Below are 19,456 nucleotides of genomic sequence, written 5' to 3' on the forward strand. Positions count from 1 at the left end.
TCTTATTTTATTTTATCTGACTGTATGAACGCACACAAATAAGAATTCCTTATTTCTTATTTTATTCTTATTTTATTTACGCTTCAAAGAAATAAAGCCGTTTTGAAATCTCTTGTTACCTCTTGATTATATTTGATAATACAATTAATGTATTATATCTATTATTATATACAACATATTTTAAATTATATAATTTTATAAACTTTGCAATACTAGAAAATTTGAATTTATTATAATTAAACTTCTTTTTATTCAGAGGTTTTATTATGTATATTAATTATATCATCTTACATTCACATACATCTCAATTTTTCTAAAAAAAAACTAAGGTAGCATCAAAATAATGTATACAATATAAATTTTTAAAATACCCATTTACTTTGTTTTCGTACTGACATCATTTTCAGTGTAATCTTCGTTTGGACTATCATCAGAGCCATCTTCTTCACTTTCACCTAAAGAAAAAACACTTTTGTTTCAAAAGAACAGTTAATATATAACACAATTTTTACTTTCATCTTCATCAGAATCAGTATCATCATTTGAATATGATTCGTCATAGTTATAACTAGTATCAGCTTCGCCTGTATCATGATCATATGTATTGTCATCATCTTCATAGTCATTATACGTTGCTTGTCCTTGTCTTCCAAATTTATGACTTCTTGCTAAATTAAGGTAATTTGTAAAAACAGTAAATATATTTTGTGATAAAAAAATACTTACTAGACATGCTAAGATCCTTAGTTTGGGATGTTTCATAACTACATTTAGGACAAGGAATAGCCTTGTTCTTTTCATATTTAAAGCCTTTTCTTCTAACATGATCTTCACAGTAGCACACTTTACATCTCAAACAAGAGTACTGGCCTAGTTTATTACAAGACTGACCTATTATAAGAAAAGAATAGTAAAAAATGTATATTTAAGTTAATAGTAATAAATAATTTACATTTATAATTCTCAGACTCGAGTACTTGACAGGAAGCTTGATGTTCAAATTGATCATCTTCACACAAAAATCTGTAAAGCAATAAGATTACACAATTGATATGTTTTTCTATATGAAATTTACCCGTCACAAAATGAACATTTAAAAAGTCTGCCTCCATGATCCCAAACACCTCGTTCACATTCTATACATGTTGCATCTTGAAGAGGACATGTGCAAGCATGTGTTTGAAGACACTTTCTACCGTGACACACCCACGCTTCACAAAAATCGCATATTGCTCCCTATAATAAGTAGATATCAGTATATATATCACATAAACACTTATATTACAAAAATGGTATTTTTACTCACCACCATGTTCATTCCGGTCGTGTATATTCCTGCATGTTTTATTACACAATCCCCAGTTTTTAACATACATTTCATTTTACCACATTGGGCACACACTGGTAATCTTTGTACGCTTTGGCAGAAGTAGCAGAAGGCTCTAGATTTTTGTTTTCTAAAATTTAGTAATCAAATAAAGCTCTTAAGATACAACGATTTAATAAACCTGTGACATTTTTCGCATTCCATCGCAGAATTGCAAGGGTGCTGAGCGAGCTGTACATTCTCCTTTGCAGTTCTTATTTCTTTCTGTCTGAGCCTTTGCTTTTCAGCCTTTTTTCGTTGTCCCGTTTTCTTTTTGGGCATTTTATAAAGCAAATTATCCCTCTTTCGACTTTATCAGGACCAAAGACCTCTAACCCAACAGGACTTCTGATTTTAAAGCAATTTTAAAGACACATTGGCAGAAAATAAAAAATTTGAAGAGGTTAACTTCATGTTAACTTGACACATTGACACCTCGACACATTCTTCTTAGAATAAGTCTATGGGCAAAATGGATCAGAGACGTTTAGATGGTCTACTACACTAAGGACTACACTACTACACACCATAAGCAACAGGATTGCTGGTTCGAATCCGGCTGCCGGCATGACTGTCCAAATGTTTTTGTCCAAAAAATTTAAACACTAATTAATTAAAATATGTATAACTGATCGGATCATTAAAATATGCAGATATACCAATATTACCAATATGCATAACCAAGAAGCAAAAAAGGTATAAAAGGCATTATTAATTTTGAAAAACTCTAGATCATATATAAGTTTTTATAATTAAAGTCCAGGAATATATGATTTAATTATCTTTGTAATTATTCAATCTGCTCAAATCGATAAATTATTTTATTACGTAACAGTTATATTGTGGAGATAGAAAGTACACCAAGAATGGTAGCGGATTAAGCAGATATAATATTTAATTATATTTTTTTTTAATTCGGTATCTTTATCATATTCATTATGTTGTGTTTATTATTCAATAGGTGGCTCTAGCTCTGATAACAGCCACGTAAGATTGACAAATTGACAATGACGTTTACCAATTTCCAATTTATTTCTCTTTTCAGTTTCTGAAAGAAAAGAAATGTAATTAATATGTTAAAATCCTTAAGTTTTATCGCATAGTATAATTTTAATTTGGTAAGTAAAATTGTTTATATTTCTGTAGCTTTTTTGAGAAGACAGACAGGATATTTTTAATTTATTTTTGAATAAGTGGTCAAAGGTGGAGTGTCGATTTAAAATCCTCCAAATATGATTTTTTCTGCGTCACGTAATAAACAATAAATTTTTCAGACAAAGAAAAACAACAATGTCTGAGCCAAATGGTGTGGCTATGCCACAAACAACACCACAATATCAGTTTAATGGTATTAGCTCTAACAACACATCAAGAGGATCTTCACCACTACCCCAAGCTAGCCATATACCATCTTCACAATTACCTCCACTGAAAAGTGGTATACCACCATCCCAATTACCTCCCACGAGAAGTTCAGTTTCGGGACTAGTTAGAAATGTTAGTCAGTTAAGTGTATCAAGCCAGAACACTCCTAATGTCAGTCCAAGTAAATTTAGCACATCCACGCCCAATGAAGAAAAATTAAGGATGTCAGAACTTAGTGACAATGCATCTTCTTTAGTGCCAAATCCAGATGTTGTGCCAGTGCGTCAATATGTCTCCTCGGATGCTTTAAATAAGAATATAGCATTACCTAAGGCTAGTAACATAAACTCTTTACCAAGTAATACAATAAGTGATACTCCTAGAGCTGTACCATCAAGTCAGCTTAATATGAGTACTCCAAGCAGATATTTTAACGAAAATGGATCTAATTTTACTAATGTAATTAATGGTTCTCTACAGAGCAATTTCAGAACAGAAACTCCTCAGAATTTCATACCCATGCAAAATAGCCAGGTTGAGAAAAAATCTGGTGAACATGGTCAGAATCACAGTGGGAAACAAACTAATCCAACATTGAATTATCCACAACAAATATCAACTTTCAGTCAGTCAAATACTAATACTAATAGTTTTAGTAGAAACACCCCTCCTACTGCTAATTCACAGCTAGTTAGCACTAACCAATTGCAGTCATGTTCAGTTGCTCAAAGTAATATAATTTCAAATTCTCAAAATCCTAGCCCATACACGTTTTCTGGAGTATCCACTTTAAATCAGACAAATCAAACTCATCCTTCGCAGTTTAATTTATCACAAAGTTCTACACTATCTTCACAAAATACTAACTCTAAACCTCCAGTACAAGTGCCACAAAATACTATTAGCAAACCTTCAAAACCAAGATATCCTCAAACATTACCATCCAATTTAATGCAACCACAAATTCCTGGTGGAGGCATACCTCCCAGTTCTCAGTATAATGCTAGTTTACATAATCCAAATTTGCTTAGTCAGTCACAAGCTGAATCTTCCCAATCATATCTTAACCCACAGGTCAGTTTCAATAATAATTCTATGCCACCTAACCAATCATTCTATAAACCTCAAGTTGGTTTGAATGGTCCTGCATCCTTACCTTCCTCTCTACCAACAAAACCTGGTATATCTGCTAATAGATATCCTGCGCAAGCACAAGTCCCTCTTCAAAACCCACCAGGCCAGTACCCTCAGCAGCAGCAGTATCCTCAACAACAGCAGCAGCAGTTACATTACCCTCAACAGCAGCATATGCAATATCCGCAACAACAGCAGAAAGCTCAGTATCCCCAGCAACAGCAGCAGTTACAATATCCCCAACAACAGAAACAGATGCAGTATCCTCAGCAACAGCACAGTCAAACTGGGCCTGTTGTACAAAGTGGCTTTAATAGATTATGGGGCACTGACAGTCATGATTTACTTCAACTACCCAATATTTTACCAACTACAAAAGTGCAACCGCCACAAATTAACTTAGGACAAGATGCTTTAAATAAGGCAAATTGTAGTCCTGAGGTTTTTCGTTGTACTATGACTAAAATACCTGAGACAGCAGCACTATTACAGAAAGCTCGACTACCGCTGGGCATGTTAATACATCCCTTTAAAGACCTTAATTATCTACCTGTAATTCAGTGTAATGTTATTGTGAGGTGTCGAGCATGTAGGACGTATATAAACCCTTTTGTTTCTTTTGTCGATTCGAAACGTTGGAAATGTAATCTGTGCTATAGAATTAATGAGTTGCCAGAAGAATTCCAGTATGATCCAGTTAGTAAAACATATGGTGATCCTTCGCGTCGACCAGAAATAAGAAGTAGCACTATTGAATATATAGCGCCTGCTGAATATATGCTCAGACCTCCACAACCAGCTGTTTACTTGTTTTTAATTGATGTTTCTAGGTAAGATTGAATTCATTTTAATTTGGTTTGATGAAACTGGAATAACAATTTTAGGTTAGCTATTGAAAGTGGCTATTTGGAAATTTTGTGCAATATTCTTCTAGAGGAATTAAAAAATATACCAGGTATACTGTTGAGAATCATGCTTCAAACAAGAAAATATTATTTGAATTATATTTTAGGAGATGCACGGACACAAATTGGCTTTTTAGCTTATGATTCGGCTCTTCATTTCTTTTCTTTAGCAGAGGGTTTAAATCAACCACATGAAATGACTGTGTTGGACATTGAGGATGTCTTTTTGCCAACTCCTGATAATCTGTTGGTGAACTTAAAGGACAGACTGGAATTAGTGGAGGATTTGTTGAAGCTGTTACCAGTAAGATTTGGCAATACTTTTGATGGAAGTAGCGCCTTAGGTGCCGCTTTGCAAGTGGCACACAAAATGATGGGACCAACAGGTAATAATAAAATAATCTGCATTTAATATTTTGTATCATGAATATTATCCATATAAGATTTGATTTTGTTATTTATTTCTGGAAATCAATTGGACTTGGTTTCAAGACAATTTTATTGCTATTGGTTTCTGGAATTCATGACCTCTCATTTTAGTCATTTTTATTGAAAATGTTAAAACATGGGGCTGGGTTTAATATTTAATATATTATACAGGGTGGTCCGAACTGTATTCCGGAAACTTCGGTAGCATATTCTGCAGATAAAAATAAGTAAAACAGTTCCTATAGATGTATGTCCTGAAATGCTTAGTTTTGGAGATACAGGGTATAGAAGTTTCATTTTTACTTCGATTTTTTCCAAATAATTTATGAAGTAACGTAAATATTTGGATGAAAATAGGTATCTTGGAGGTTTTTGACATGAGAAGTTTGATTTTGATGTCAATATGACTCCTTCTTGTAGAGGGCGCCACCTACATATTTTTTAACTGGTTTGAAGAGTAATAACTTTTCGTTCGTACCTGTATAAAACTACTGAATAAAAAAATATACATTTACGACATTTTTTGCCTTAAAAAGGTCCCTTGGGAAAAATCGCTACGAGTAATGGTTCTCGAGATATTTGGAATCTAAATTATCAATACTTGTCATCATTCATATAAATTAAACATTTTGACTAAATAGTTATTAGACTGAAATCATAAATTTGAAATGTTTTTGTGCCAAAAGTTCAGCGGAAACTGTTTTATCATCATTTCTTCGCAGAAAAATTTATGAATAATAATTTAAAAAAAAAAATCAAAATTTACAGAATTTATTATTTTAGTCAAATAACTATCTACCTAACTATCTCTTTGTTTTTTGTCAATAATGACATGTATTGACTATTTCCATTATAAATATGAGAACGGTTACTCGTAGCGATTTTTATCAAGAGACATTTTTTACGTAAAAAGTCATGGAAATATATCTTTTTTCATCCAGTGCTTTTATACAGGTACGGACGAAAAGTTATTACTCTTCAAAAGAGTTAAAACACATGTAAGTTGCGTCCCCTACAAATGGGAGTCATATCGACATCAAAATCAAATTTCTCATATCAAAACACCCCCAGACACATACTTTCATCCAAATATTGACGTCACTTCAGAAATTATTTGGAAAAAATCGAAATAAAAATGAAACTTCAACACCCTGTATTTTCGAAAATAAGCATTTTAGGACATACATTTATAAGAACTTTTTTACTTATTTTTATCTGCAGAATATGCTGCCGAAGTTTCCGGAATACAGTTCGGACCACTCTGTAAAGAGTGTAAATGAGAGTCCGAAAATCGCCTCAAAAAAATTATATTTAAAACTGTATTTAAATTTGTAGAAAGCACTCCACTCACTTGAATTTGTTTGCACTTTATTATGAAGAACAAAAAATTGAGCATTTCCTGCTTATTTCTTTAGTCATTTGTGCGTGTTTATTAATGTAAAATATAATCTATTTTTTGGTATACAGGGTTCTTTAGAAAAGTTCATACAAAGCGGACTTTTTTCATGATTTTCTAGATTTTTTAAATATAACATAATAGCCGGAGAGCTGGCGACATATTTAGAGAACATATTTTAGGCAAGTTAGAATAACAAAAAAAAAATAAAGTTTAATAACTTGTGAACCCAGAATCCTAAGTCTGGCTGGGGGGTTGGGGGTATTTCGCTCCTGCGCAACCCATAACCTTTGCAAAAAAATTAATCCAAAAAACATTCCTTAGGCAACTTGAAATTTGTTTATTCTTAAATTTTAGCCTCTATTTAACCTAGAAATAAGTATGCCAGACTTTTTTTTCGGGTTTAAAGTGTAATCCGACCATTCCAAATATGTTTAATTATTATACCTGGAAAACATACTTTAGGCATTCTAAAATTTTTACAGCGGGTTTATTAGATGATATTAAAAAATATGTGTTAATTGCCAGACGAATTCAACGGGTTTTAATACTTGCCTGACGCGAATAAAGATTTTAAATGAGCGCGACAAAAAAGCCTTATGAGTATCTATAAGCGCGAGAAAAATAGTTTATTGAGACACGGTCGGCAGCCTATGCGGCTGACGTAACAGTATTTTGGAGTACTTCAAATTTACATAAAAAGCATTTTTTTTTCGGTTTCATTTCAATTATTTGCAGGCTTTTAATTCAGAGATTATTTTGTTGGAATTAAGTTACCATGTACAAATACGTATTTATAAATTAAATATTGATGTGTGCATAGTGTAAATAGTTTAGAATAATTACTGCAAATAAATATTTTAATAACTACTAATTTCGCTACTAACTACTAAATCACAATGGATAAAAAACATTTAAGTTGTGTAGTTTGTAAAAAAGTTACTAGTGACAAAGTTATTGTTTTTGATGAAGGTAGACTACAAAAATGCAAAGAATTTTCCAAAGTGCGCCAACAACATGGTGTAAAATTTAAAGAAGTGGTTTTACCAGAAAACGTAGTCCCGACAAAAGGGTACCAATGGTACCATGTACAGTGCTAAAAAAATAAGTATGTATTCTGGAATTTTATTAAAGTACCATTGTTAATCTTTCTAAAGAGGTTCAAAAGTAAGTAAAAGTGCTTTACTTTTATGCTTAGGCGTTAAAATGACTTTTTTATATTGTCAATCAGGTCGCAAAAATTAATAATAATATAATATGTCACAAAAGTATAATAATAATTATACTTTTGTGACGTTTGAAAAAATTATATTTTATATTATGCTAATTTTTAAATAATTATTCGTCTTTTTATTCTTTCAAAAAATGTTTCTTTTTATTTATTCAATATTAGCTAGTTTTTTTTTTAATTTTTACGACTCCAAAGTGCTGTTACTTCAGCCGCATCGGCTGCCGACGGGTCTCAATAAACTATCTTTCTCGCGCTTATAGATACTCATAAGACTTTCTTATCGCGCTCATTTAAAATCTTTATTCGCGTCAGGCAAGTATTAAATCCCATTGAATAGGTCTGGCAATTAACACATATTTTTTAATGTCATCTAATAAACACGCTGTAAAATTTTTAGAATGCCTAAAGTATGTTTTCCAGGTATAATAATTAAACATATTTGGAATGGTCGGGTTACACTTTAAACCCGAAAAAAAAAAGTCTGGCATACTTATTTCTAGGTTAAATAGATGCTAAAATTTAAGAATAAACACATTTCAAGTTGCCTAAGGAATGTTTTTTGGATTAATTTTTTTGCAAAGGTTATGGGTTGCGCAGGAGCGAAATACCTCCAACCTCCCAGCCAGACTTAGGATTCTGGGTTCACCAGTTAATAAACTATACATTTTTAGTTATTCTAGCTCGCCTAAAATATGTTCTCTAAATATGTCGTCAGCTCTTAGGCTATCTATATATAACTGCCTGTTGTTTATTTTAAATGAAAAAAAAAAGTTAAAAAACGTTGAAAATATTGTAATTTTATCTGTCATTCTATCGCGTCAATTTCTGTATGTTATTTATTGAAAAATGACATGGGGGCAATAAATGTGCCTATTTCAATAGTAACGTTGACGCTTCATTTTTCGATAATAGGCTATAATCGTAGGTTTTACTGAGTATAAACAAAAATTACTTAATTTTAAATCAGATAAACTGTATTATTGTACTTGTTCAAGGTAAATACTGTCTACTAGCATGTTAATAATTATATTAAAAAGTATGACAAGGTAATTTTGTTTGAACAGGAAATCTAGAAGGTAATTTTAGGATATCCTATTCGTTGTTTTAGATTCGTTAGGTACAAGGTGATTCAAATAATTTTAAGCCTTGAGATAACACTAGGAAAATGTTCAGAATTCAATTCACAGAATTCAAAAAGGACTAAATAGTTGGTCTAGTATATAGAATTTTATTTTTACAAAAATACAGGGCTGTGCACCACCTACGACACGGAGTATTGTAGCCAAACGATTAGATTTTTACAAATTGTAAGTTAGGTTCGTTGAAGGACTATTAAAGCTACAATTTAATAATATTTTTACAAGATACTGAGTGTCGCTAATAAATAAAAATCAATATCAAAGTTGTATTTTCTTAAATGGAACACTCTGTAGATTATTACATTTTTAGTTTCTACGATTAAAGTACAGATAAATTTGATTAAGGTTTATCACACTTAAAACTTGCCGTTTTTGAAATATATTCAATTTTGTGAAATTGCAGTAAAAATTTTAAGACTTCATTTCTCCAAGGGTATCAACGTTTTTAACACTAAATATTTACTGAAGTTTATTTATTGATCAGTTATTGTGTTGCAATAATAAAAATAATACCACCTCATACAGAGTGTTTAAAAATTTATTTTAAATAATTTCTAGATTTAAACGGCAATAACTTGTTTAATTTAAATGGAACACCCTGTAAATTTTAGGAGAATCAGATGTACAATTTAATTGTCTATCAAATAGATACGCAACACAAAATTTAGTAAATAGAAATAGTTCAGTACAATATTTGGTTTTAAAAACTTAAATACGCCTAGAGAAATAAAGCATTAAATTTCACGCAACGAACGCAAAACTTACAATTTGCAAAAATCTAATCGTTTAGCTACAATACTCAGTGTTGTACTCCTATGGGGTGAAAAACCCTGTATTTTTTGGAACATTACCATTTTTTGTCATATTCGGACATAATTTTTTATCAACAGCCATATAAAAGGTTTTTCTCTATCTCTACTGGTTTAGTAAATTACAAAATTGAGAAGTTCATGAAATTCAAGTCTGTCCAGCAAGAAAATACAGGACAGTAACTGTTGTCTGTAGTCTTTCATTTTAGCTGGCAGCTAAATTATATTTTCCCTCATTTTCTGGATATCATCTGTCAAAATCTTCCTGCACAGACTTTACACAGGGTATCCCATTATTCCGTGGACATAGAACTACTACGTATTTTTGAAATCAAAATCAAAAGTTCATTGGACACAATTTACCTCTGTACGAAAGTGCTTCGTTTGTCCGTTAGGGGGCATCAAACTTTAAAAAAATAAACACATTTTTTAAGATATTTTAAGAACCGTTTTTCCGATTTGAATGAGATTTGGGGTGCCTATGTTCTGGTAAGTGCTTTATCATTTGACATTCACAAAAATCAAGAAAAAGTACAGGAAGGGTGATTTTACGAAAGAAAAATTAGTCTTCGGTGGAGTTTTTAGAGAAAATATTTCTACTAAAATTTATGTAAGGGTGGGGGTAGTTTTTATGTTTTATAAAAGTCAAATGTTAAAGCGCTTAGCAAAACATAAACACCTCAGATCTTATTCAAATCGGAATATCGGTTCTTAAAATATGTTCCTTTTTTTTAAAATTTGATGCCCTCTAGCGGATAAACGAATCACTTGTATAGAGGTCAGTTGGGTCGAACAAACTTATTTTGTTTCGAAAAATACGAAGTAGTTTTATGTCCACGGAATATTGGGACACACTGTATATAAAATAATATATATTAAGCAGTATTTTTTGGTTTCCTTAACCAACGTTTATTTGTTTTAAAAATAACAGGAGGAAGAGTTACAGTTTTTCAAGCAGCCTTGCCTAATATTGGCCCAGGTGCAGTAACATCAAGAGAAGATCCGAATCAAAGATCATCAGCTGAAGTAGCTCACTTAAACCCGGCTAACGATTTTTATAAGAAATTAGCCTTAGATTGCTCAGCTCAACAAGTTGCCGTTGATTTGTTTATTGTCAACTCCCAATATGTCGATATTGCTACAATATCTGGTATAAGTAGGTAAGAATTTTGTTTCAAATTACTTTATATATCTCAGAAAACAATGAACATTTGAGAAAAAAATATTTTGTATATATACAGTGTGTTACAAAAAGTTCCTATCTGAAGTTTGGAAAAATTTATTTTTCTAGATTCAGCGGAGGTTGTATTAATCATTTTCCGCTATTTAAATCATCGAGACCTTTATTAGTTGATGGTTTTCAAAAATGTCTGAGAAGGTACCTAACCAGAAAAATTGGATTTGAGGCTGTCATGAGGGTTAGGTGTACCAGGGGACTTTCTATACACACTTTCCATGGTAATGAGATGATTATTTGATAATATAAAGTGTTTTTAATTTTTTTTCTTTATTTTTATAGGCAATTTCTTCGTCCGCTCTACCGACCTTCTGTCATTACCAAATGTCAGTCCAGACGCTGCTTTTGGTATGCAAGTGTCTATCGAAGAAAATTTATCCGATTGTCAGACCGTATGTTTCCAGGCAGCTTTATTATACACATCTAGTAAAGGTAAAATTCGTACATTTTATATTACAGTACATTAGTGTTTTTGTGGAGTGAAATTTTTTTCCATAGCAACTGTTAATACTGCCTTATATCCTTGTATATATATTTTTAAAGTAAATCAACCTAAGACGTTTATGGACTAAGACTACTAGATGGCAGGACCGGTTTCACTACAGAAAAATATTTTTTGTTACTCTGAATTTTGAAGCTACCAATAAAAACAGAGAAAATAAAAATCGATAATTTTCGGACTGTGCCAATTGGTTACTAATCGACCAGATACTTTTTATCTATTAGATATACTATAAAAGCTGGCAATTATACAATTCGACCATTGTAAATACCCGACAAATTCTTCAAGGCCGACACGGCCGATGCTTCTCACTGATAAAAAATAAAAATGTTTGTTTAGATAATTTTCGAGGTATTTTTTCTTTCTGAATGCACATTTTAAAGTACTTTATATTCTTTGTCCCCTTGACCTATGATCCTGGTTGCACGTATGGAAGTTCTGTTTCTTCTAGTTTTAGAAAATGTTCTTATTTCTTTTTCTTTATAGTTGTAGTGTAATTTTAGATTAATTTATTAAGTTTAATTATAGTGTTTAGTGTAGCATGTTAGTGTAGTCTGCCAAAAATAGTTTAGTAGTGTTTTTATATAGTTTATTTTGTAGTTAAGTAGTAAGTGAAGGGATAATTTTGTTATTTTTTTCTTTTTGTTTGATAAATTAGTAAGTTTGATAATTTGTTCAGTGTAGAATACAAGAATAAGTAGTTGTGTAGTGTTTTTAAGAGATTATATCCGTTTATTTTGTAGTTGAGTAGTAGGTGAAGAGGTATTTGGGTATTTCTTCTTTTTGTTTTTCTTGTAATAATTGTAGTAGTTCTATTAAGTATTGTGATAGATACACTATATCTTCCTTCAACTTCGTTGAAAAGTGCGTTATCATATAATATTGGTTTTCTGATAGCAGAATATGCGAAAAAAAATCTGATCAAATTTATTTGAAATTAAATTAATCTAGCCTTATTAATCAAATTAAACTAGTCAAATAATAATAATATTTAGTTTCAAAATACTATACAGGGTGAGTTTCCTACGATGTTCTCTATGGGTGTCTCAGAAACTACTGGAGATAGAGAGTCGGTTAAATGGGGAAAGAATTGCAGTTTTGTGGGGTCATAAATATGCGCCTTTCGGATTTTTCGGAGAAGTTCAAGGCTTACTAGATATTTCGAAAAACACAAATTTTGGCTATTTTAAAACTTGTCTCTAATTCCATTATAATCTACCGTATGATCGAATAAACACGGCGTCAACGATGGCTATGAAATGAACATCGTTGTCATTTTATATGTAAAATTATATGGGAAATATCATCGATCGTCATTTCATAGCCATCATTGACGCCGTTTTTATTCGATCATATGGTATTTTCGATAAAAAGTTTTCAGATAAAAGTTGTAGATAATCACATACCTAATGAGTTTGTGTTGTCTGTTTTTTTTTCTAAAGCCTGTCATTTTTGACATATGACACAAACATTACGTTTTTTTTAAATGGAAATCCTAGTTGGCCATGACTTAATAAAAAGCGCCATTCTTTAAGCTTTTCAGCGATATAGGTATAATATGTTTTATTTCGAAAAATTACAAGTTATAGCCAATTCTTTTCTTTCTTGGCTAATTCCCATACCAATAATACCATGCCAATTAGTTGGCATCAAAAATGTAAAATGTTTTATGTTTTCAAAAAAAAAATATCGTAAAATTCGTAAAGCACTCAATTTAGAATAAAATAATCTAAGAATGAAATGATTCTTTTATAAACCTGCATTAAATCAAATTAAAATAGGTATGTAACTTTTTTTTTAAATATTAATTAACAGCAATTAGCATTATCATAAATTATAAATAATGTACCAACATATCGAAATAATAATTTCTTTGTTAATACGGTTTAGAATTCTTAAAATAACAGGCAAAAATAATCCACAATTTACAATAAAATAAAAGTTTCGTTTAAATTTCTCAATCAGCTGATCATTATTAAAGTTCGCAGAAACCCGGGCTATATTATTACATTACTCTGAGGAAAAGAACGAAAATAATCGATATTTTTGACTCCGCCCCAAAAGGTTCACGATTTGTCCTCCAGTTGGCAGCACATTTTGTCTAGTCGGTTGAACAACTTTAAGAATATATAAACAAGGCTTTTTCTATCAAAAATAGTAGATAAAGTAGTACCTTAACCGCAAAGGTAGATTAAATGATACTTTAACAGCGAGGATAGGTTAAAACTTTATTTCTTTTCGCACGTTTTTTAATTGCTTCCATTTTTGAAAATTTTTGTATTCCTTTTCATAAGTTATTCGGGATTTAAATGGAAGTAGTTTGGATATGGCGTTTGTCGACGCAGCCTGAATATCTATCTAATTATTATATCTAATTTACTTATTTCGTTTTGAGCCATTTCTGGCTTCAATTCAATCAGCAATCGATACGAAAGAGAATTAAAAAATATTGACTCAAAACTGACAACTTAAGGGACAGCTTTATTTATTTGTCAAATTACATAGAAAGTAACGCCAACCCAGCACAATATTTTTTCTACTCGTAATAAATTCCTTGAAATAATAATTTCTGAATATTTTTTAAAACGTAACTCGCTATGGAAAAAAATATTGTTTTATACACGACGATAAAATTGCATTATCGTCTTGTATAAAAAATACCTAAATTATATTTAATTTGTACGTTACTAATACACATATGCATTATTATTTTTAGGAGAAAGAAGAATTAGAGTCCATACTTTATGTATTCCCGTAGCTTCTACACTTAATGATATAATACATTCAGCAGATCAACAATGTGTGGTGGGCTTATTAGCTAAAATGGCTGTGGATAGGTAATATATTTACAAATTTTAAAATATATAGGGTGGGTCAAAAAGTTTTCAATAAATGAAATTTTTAAATTATTGTTTTTTTGGAAAAAACTTTATGCGGAATTTCTTCATGGATCCATTAACAAAAAAGCAATTTTAACATGTCATGTGACAACATTCAACGCGGCAAATTACAAAATCTCTCTTTTAATATACAAAAGTTAGATTTAGGTAACAAAATTTCAGATTTTTAAAAAATCTATTTTTTTTAAATTTTAACAAAGTAATTTCAGCGAGAATAATTCTTTATTCTCGCTGAAATATTCGCTATTATCTCTATTTGTTTTGCAACGGCTTATAGAAAAGACAAATTTCAACCTAATACATATATTGATTTTTTTCATCTAGCATAGAATATCAGATTATTTAAAAAGTTTTAAAAAATTAAATTTAAAAGTTACTAATATTAAATCTTGTATGTCTGAAAATTAACATTTTCATTGTTTTTCAATTTATTGTGGAAGAGTACAATAGAACAGAAGCTATTTATATTTAATTTGCTTTGTCTTATGTTATCTGTATCTCATATTTTAGTTTTTCGGAAAATAATTGAAAAAACTGATATTTTTTGAAAGGTGTCATTGTCATTTCAGGTTTTGAAAAGTTTATATTATGCGTCGGTCCGTCCGTCGCGTCGGTCCGTCACTCCAGTCATATTTAAGTATGTGCTGTCATTTTTGAAATAAACCAATAAAATTGCATAAGAACAACGACGAATCACTCACCCTTAAGCTTCATAAAGAACGTCCCAATTAGTGGAATAAATTAGTGGCTTCAATTAGCGTAGAAGTTTGTTCCTGTAATTTGAATGTAAGCATTCAGAACGTCAGAATTAGTGGTAGGAATTTTCAATTAGTGGAAAAAGTTAACAAACTTTTAACTCTTCCACTAATTATACTTTAAAATTTGCGAGGAATGTCATTTTGGCATTTGATTATCATCCGTCAAGACAAAATTTGGTTAGACATCAAAAGTTTATTGTTTTATAAGCTAAATATTAGACTTTTTCTATGGATACAACTGCCTACTGGAAGCTGTTGCTAGGATATTCTATTAATTGTAATTGTGTCTTTTCGACATTGGGGAATGATCGTAAACTAAAATGTATAAAGTGTAATTGAAACCACTAATTGCGAGGTTCTGAATGAAGCTTTAGAATCAATCTTTGAACAACTTTTTTTAAAATTTTCCACATTTTGTCACCTAACCTCACGCTTTGAGTGTGTAGAGGATTTTTGTTATATTTTGCTATGACAGTTGTTGGGGAAATTCTGTAATTTTTTCTTCCTAACTTTAATTATTTAATTTAACGTTTGGTTTTCTGACGTAAATGATTTTATTACAGATCAATGCAATCGTCCTTATCAGATGCCAGGGAAGCACTTATTAATGCAGCAATTGATTGTTTATCAGCCTATAAGTTTTCCCTAAATATGGGCTCTGGATCATCAGGTTTATTAGTTCCAGAATGCCTAAAACTCTTGTCTTTGTATATATCAGCTATATTGAAGCATGCTGCATTTAGAATAGGCAGTTCAACAAGGTACGATAATCACAAAATGAGTAATAATAATAATCTGGAAACGTATTATTTTAATTATATTTTATTTCGCACTTGTCCGTTCTTTTTTTTTCTTTTTTTTTTTTTGTTCTAATCGTTCTCAAAATTCTCGTTTTTCTCGAGACTATTAGAAAAAATGAGAAAATTGAAAATAGAAAAGTGAGATTGATTTTTCAATCTGTTTTGTTTTTGGCTATTATTAAGTTTCAACATTTACTTACTTTTCCTCTCTAATTTTTATTCTATCGTTCTCCAAAAATAAATTATCAAGCATTTTACAACACCAACTTCTTGGATAAAAGACGTTTGATTTTTGAGTCACATTCTTTTTGATAATTCTGTCCCTTAGATTTTTATGATTAAGAAAATATGGAATACATTTTTCATAGGCTTGGTGCATTCTCCGCCGGTGCTGCCACCATCGGAGAATATCGTAAACAACCGGCATATACAAATACACGGGTAAATAGCAAATATACGAAAAAAAAAATTGTATAATTTGTTAGGAATTGTGCAAATTCTAAAAATAAAAATGTTGTTATCTTCAGAATATCTAACTTGTATTATAATTTATTACTGAAGCTAATAAAACTCTAGATGAATTCAACTATGGTAGCGAGCAAATTTTTACGCACCGGTTTTGCTAGTGGGGACATAACTTTGGCTATTTCGGCTACAACGAAATGATTTACATAATTATAATTTTAAAAGTGATTCATAAAAAAGGTAAGCACTAGTTGATTAAAAAAAGTATACCATTAATATTGCAAATTATATTTTATCCTCTCATAGTATACGTCTATTTATTTTTTTTTGATTATGTAATGTATGTTGGTTTTGATCAAATCGGAGTGAGAAGCTGTGAAGCTATAAAATGTTGTTTCGGGAGAGTTGAATATTCGGGAAAGTTGAGTTATTGAATGTTATTGCACGCAACAACCGCGTAGTTACGCCTTCCTTTACGCGTTAACATATTTTCGTCAATTTTATTAACATTTGAAATTCTCACAACACAACGCGACGCCCAGTTCGTTCATTTTTACTACCCGAAATAGCGTTACATCACACAAACCTCGAACCTGAGTGTTTTATAGTTTCAATAACTACACTTGCAACAAATTAAATATTATGATAAAGCTACAATTTCAATATTATTTTAATGCGATCAACAAGAACTGTAACCGGGACGGCATGAAATACCGAGCGAAAACTTCTGATGTCTACCGTATCGAGCGCTGAGGTCGGAATTTTTAAAATCAACTGAAATGCACCAAGCCTATAATAGGCCAGGTTGTATCTTATAACACTATAATATTAATTTTTATCCTAACAGGTTAGACGATCGTGTAAAAGCGATGATAGACTTGAAAACCAAACCCTTACCACTCTTGCTGCAAAGTATATATCCAGATATGTACCCTATACATAACCTCGAAAACCAAGAGGTTATAATAAACGAAGAAGAGGAGCCTGTACCCTTACCGCCTAGGTTACAGTTGACCGCCCGTTGCCTTGAGAACAAAGGCGCCTTTCTTCTGGACTGCGGCGATCAAATCCTGATCCTCGTCGGCCCGAACGTATCCAAGGAGTTTTTGAACGAGGCCTTAGGCGTGCCGGATTACGCTTCCATTACAGACAGTTTTTGTGAAATTCCCTTGCTGGATAATCCATCCAATGCGCGACTGCATAATTTTATCAACTATCTTAACGACGAGAAGTCTTATCCGGCACCGCTGCACGTGATAAGAGATAATAGTCCGAACAGAATAGTTTTCCTGGAGAAACTGGTCGAGGATCGATTAGAGAATTCGCTTTCTTACCACGAATTTTTACAGCATCTTAAAACGCAAGTGAAGTGAAAATTGAGGTAGTCCTTTTTTTAGTTTTCTGTTTAGAAAATAAATGAAGAAGGTTCTTTGAATGAATTTATACCGGGTGGCGATGAGTAGTATTTCTGCCTGTAATCTTTAACTTTTACAGATAAAAATAAATATCAGTTATTCACAGTGTAGCAAAAAGGTTCCCAACAATGGTACTTTTTTGTTATTGAGTTGTCCAAAAAAAGTTTATGCGGAATTTCTTCAGTGCATTTCACACAGATCATTTTGACATATATGTCATGCGATAACTGTCATGGGGGCTGTCAATAATAGCAAAAAGGACACTTTAACTTAATTTTAAACTTTAAAGAGTAAATTTGATCTTAAGAAGAGTTTGATTTTACATCTATGTATAGTTTTTCTGAAGTCAATTGAAATAGATTAGGACTCTCGGCATCGTCTGGACTAACGAATTAAGAGTTCTAGGACTTCCAATTGACTTTGGGAATACTAAGACGTAAAATCAAACTCTGATCAACTTTACTCTTTAAAGTTTTAAGTCAATGATTTCTTTTTGCTACTAGAGCGATTTTTTTCTATCTATTGCCACCTAAAATTAAATAATATTTTCTGTCCCATAATTAATAATTGTAATAAAACAAGAATGTTCATTTTTATTACACAAAACTTGTTGCAATGGCTTTTAAATAAATTAATCTAATATATCGTTTTCTTTTTTTCTGAATGGAGATGTCAGGTCATTTAGAAAGTCTATAAAATTATCATCAATTTTATTAGTTCAAAATTTTGTTTTCTATAGGCCATTACTACAAAACCGGTAGTTTTAAATTAACTGTTTTAAAAAAATATTTAATTTTAATTTTCGATGATAGAGAAAATAATATTTTTTAGACCTTGTATATCTATGAAACTTGGGATACAGACATAATATCAAACCTTTGTTGTATTATTTAACTTCACTTTTTGCATATACAAGGTGGTCCGAACTGTATTCCGGAAACTTCGGCAGTATATTTTGTAGATTAAAATATATAAAAAAGTTCGTATAAATATATATGTCCGAAAATGCTTAGTTCCGAAGATACAGGGTGTAGAAGTTTCATTTTTATTTCGATTTTTTCCAAATAATTTCTGAAGTAATGTCAATATTTGGATGAAAATTGGTGTCTGGTAGTTTTTTGACATGAGAAATTTGATTTAGAGGTCAGTATGACTCCTACTTGTAGAGGGCGTCACCTACATTTTTTTAACTAGTTTGAAGAGTAATAACTTTTCGTCCGTACCTGTATAAAACTACTGATTAAAAAAATATACATTTACCGCGTTTTTTACGTAAAAAAGGTCTCCTGGTAAAAATCGCTGCAAATAATGGTTCTCGAGATATTTGGAATCGAAATTATCAACACGTCATCATTGACATAAATTAAACATGTTGACTAAATAGTTATCAGACTGAAATCATAAATTTGAGATATTTTTGTGTCAAAAGTTCAACAAAAACTGTTTTATCATTTTTATTTTTTGTCAATAATGACATGTATTGACTATTTCCATTCTAAATATCTTGAGAACAGTTGCTCCTAGCGATTTTTACCAAGAGACGTTTTTTAGATAGAAAATCACAGAAATTTTTTCACTCGGTACATTTATACAGGTACGCACGAA

General features: G+C 31.1%; 2 protein-coding genes across 2 annotated transcripts; one reads left to right on the forward strand and one right to left on the reverse strand.

Moving 5' to 3' along the window:
* Positions 1-251: 251 nt before the first annotated feature.
* On the reverse strand, positions 252-1,801 carry LOC115878384 (zinc finger protein 330 homolog). Its single transcript, XM_030894866.1, has 7 exons — positions 1,509-1,801; positions 1,307-1,457; positions 1,076-1,236; positions 953-1,023; positions 727-891; positions 513-668; positions 252-455 (listed from the first exon to the last, which is right to left on the reverse strand). The coding sequence occupies exons 1-7, from the start codon at positions 1,646-1,648 to the stop codon at positions 376-378; spliced, it is 924 nt and encodes a 307-aa protein (XP_030750726.1). The 5' UTR covers positions 1,649-1,801; the 3' UTR covers positions 252-375.
* A 517-nt stretch (positions 1,802-2,318) lies between these two features.
* Positions 2,319-18,813, forward strand: LOC115878385 (protein transport protein Sec24A). Its single transcript, XM_030894867.1, has 10 exons — positions 2,319-2,484; positions 2,641-4,695; positions 4,750-4,820; positions 4,878-5,156; positions 10,706-10,934; positions 11,066-11,232; positions 11,294-11,443; positions 14,230-14,350; positions 15,735-15,932; positions 17,284-18,813. The coding sequence occupies exons 2-10, from the start codon at positions 2,657-2,659 to the stop codon at positions 17,807-17,809; spliced, it is 3,780 nt and encodes a 1,259-aa protein (XP_030750727.1). The 5' UTR covers positions 2,319-2,484; positions 2,641-2,656; the 3' UTR covers positions 17,810-18,813.
* The last annotated feature ends 643 nt before the right edge of the window (positions 18,814-19,456 follow it).

This window comes from Sitophilus oryzae, unplaced genomic scaffold, assembly GCF_002938485.1.
Source record: "Sitophilus oryzae breed Bouriz unplaced genomic scaffold, Soryzae_2.0 scaffold_1508_pilon_pilon, whole genome shotgun sequence".
NCBI classification, from domain to species: domain Eukaryota; kingdom Metazoa; phylum Arthropoda; class Insecta; order Coleoptera; family Curculionidae; genus Sitophilus; species Sitophilus oryzae.

Bases quoted from the DNA above. Each gene is read 5' to 3' on its own strand.
- LOC115878384 (XM_030894866.1), bottom strand. From the start codon at position 1,648: ATGCCCAAAAAGAAAACGGGACAACGAAAAAAGGCTGAAAAGCAAAGG. The intron at 1,237-1,306 runs GTGAGTAAAAAT...TACTTATTATAG, and splicing joins CGACCGGAATGAACATGGTG to GGAGCAATATGCGATTTTTG. The intron at 456-512 runs GTAAAAATTGTG...TTTTTTCTTTAG, and splicing joins TGATTCTGATGAAGATGAAA to GTGAAAGTGAAGAAGATGGC.
- LOC115878385 (XM_030894867.1), top strand. From the start codon at position 2,657: ATGTCTGAGCCAAATGGTGTGGCTATGCCACAAACAACACCACAATAT. The intron at 4,696-4,749 runs GTAAGATTGAAT...TAACAATTTTAG, and splicing joins TTTTTAATTGATGTTTCTAG to GTTAGCTATTGAAAGTGGCT. The intron at 15,933-17,283 runs GTACGATAATCA...TTATCCTAACAG, and splicing joins AGAATAGGCAGTTCAACAAG to GTTAGACGATCGTGTAAAAG.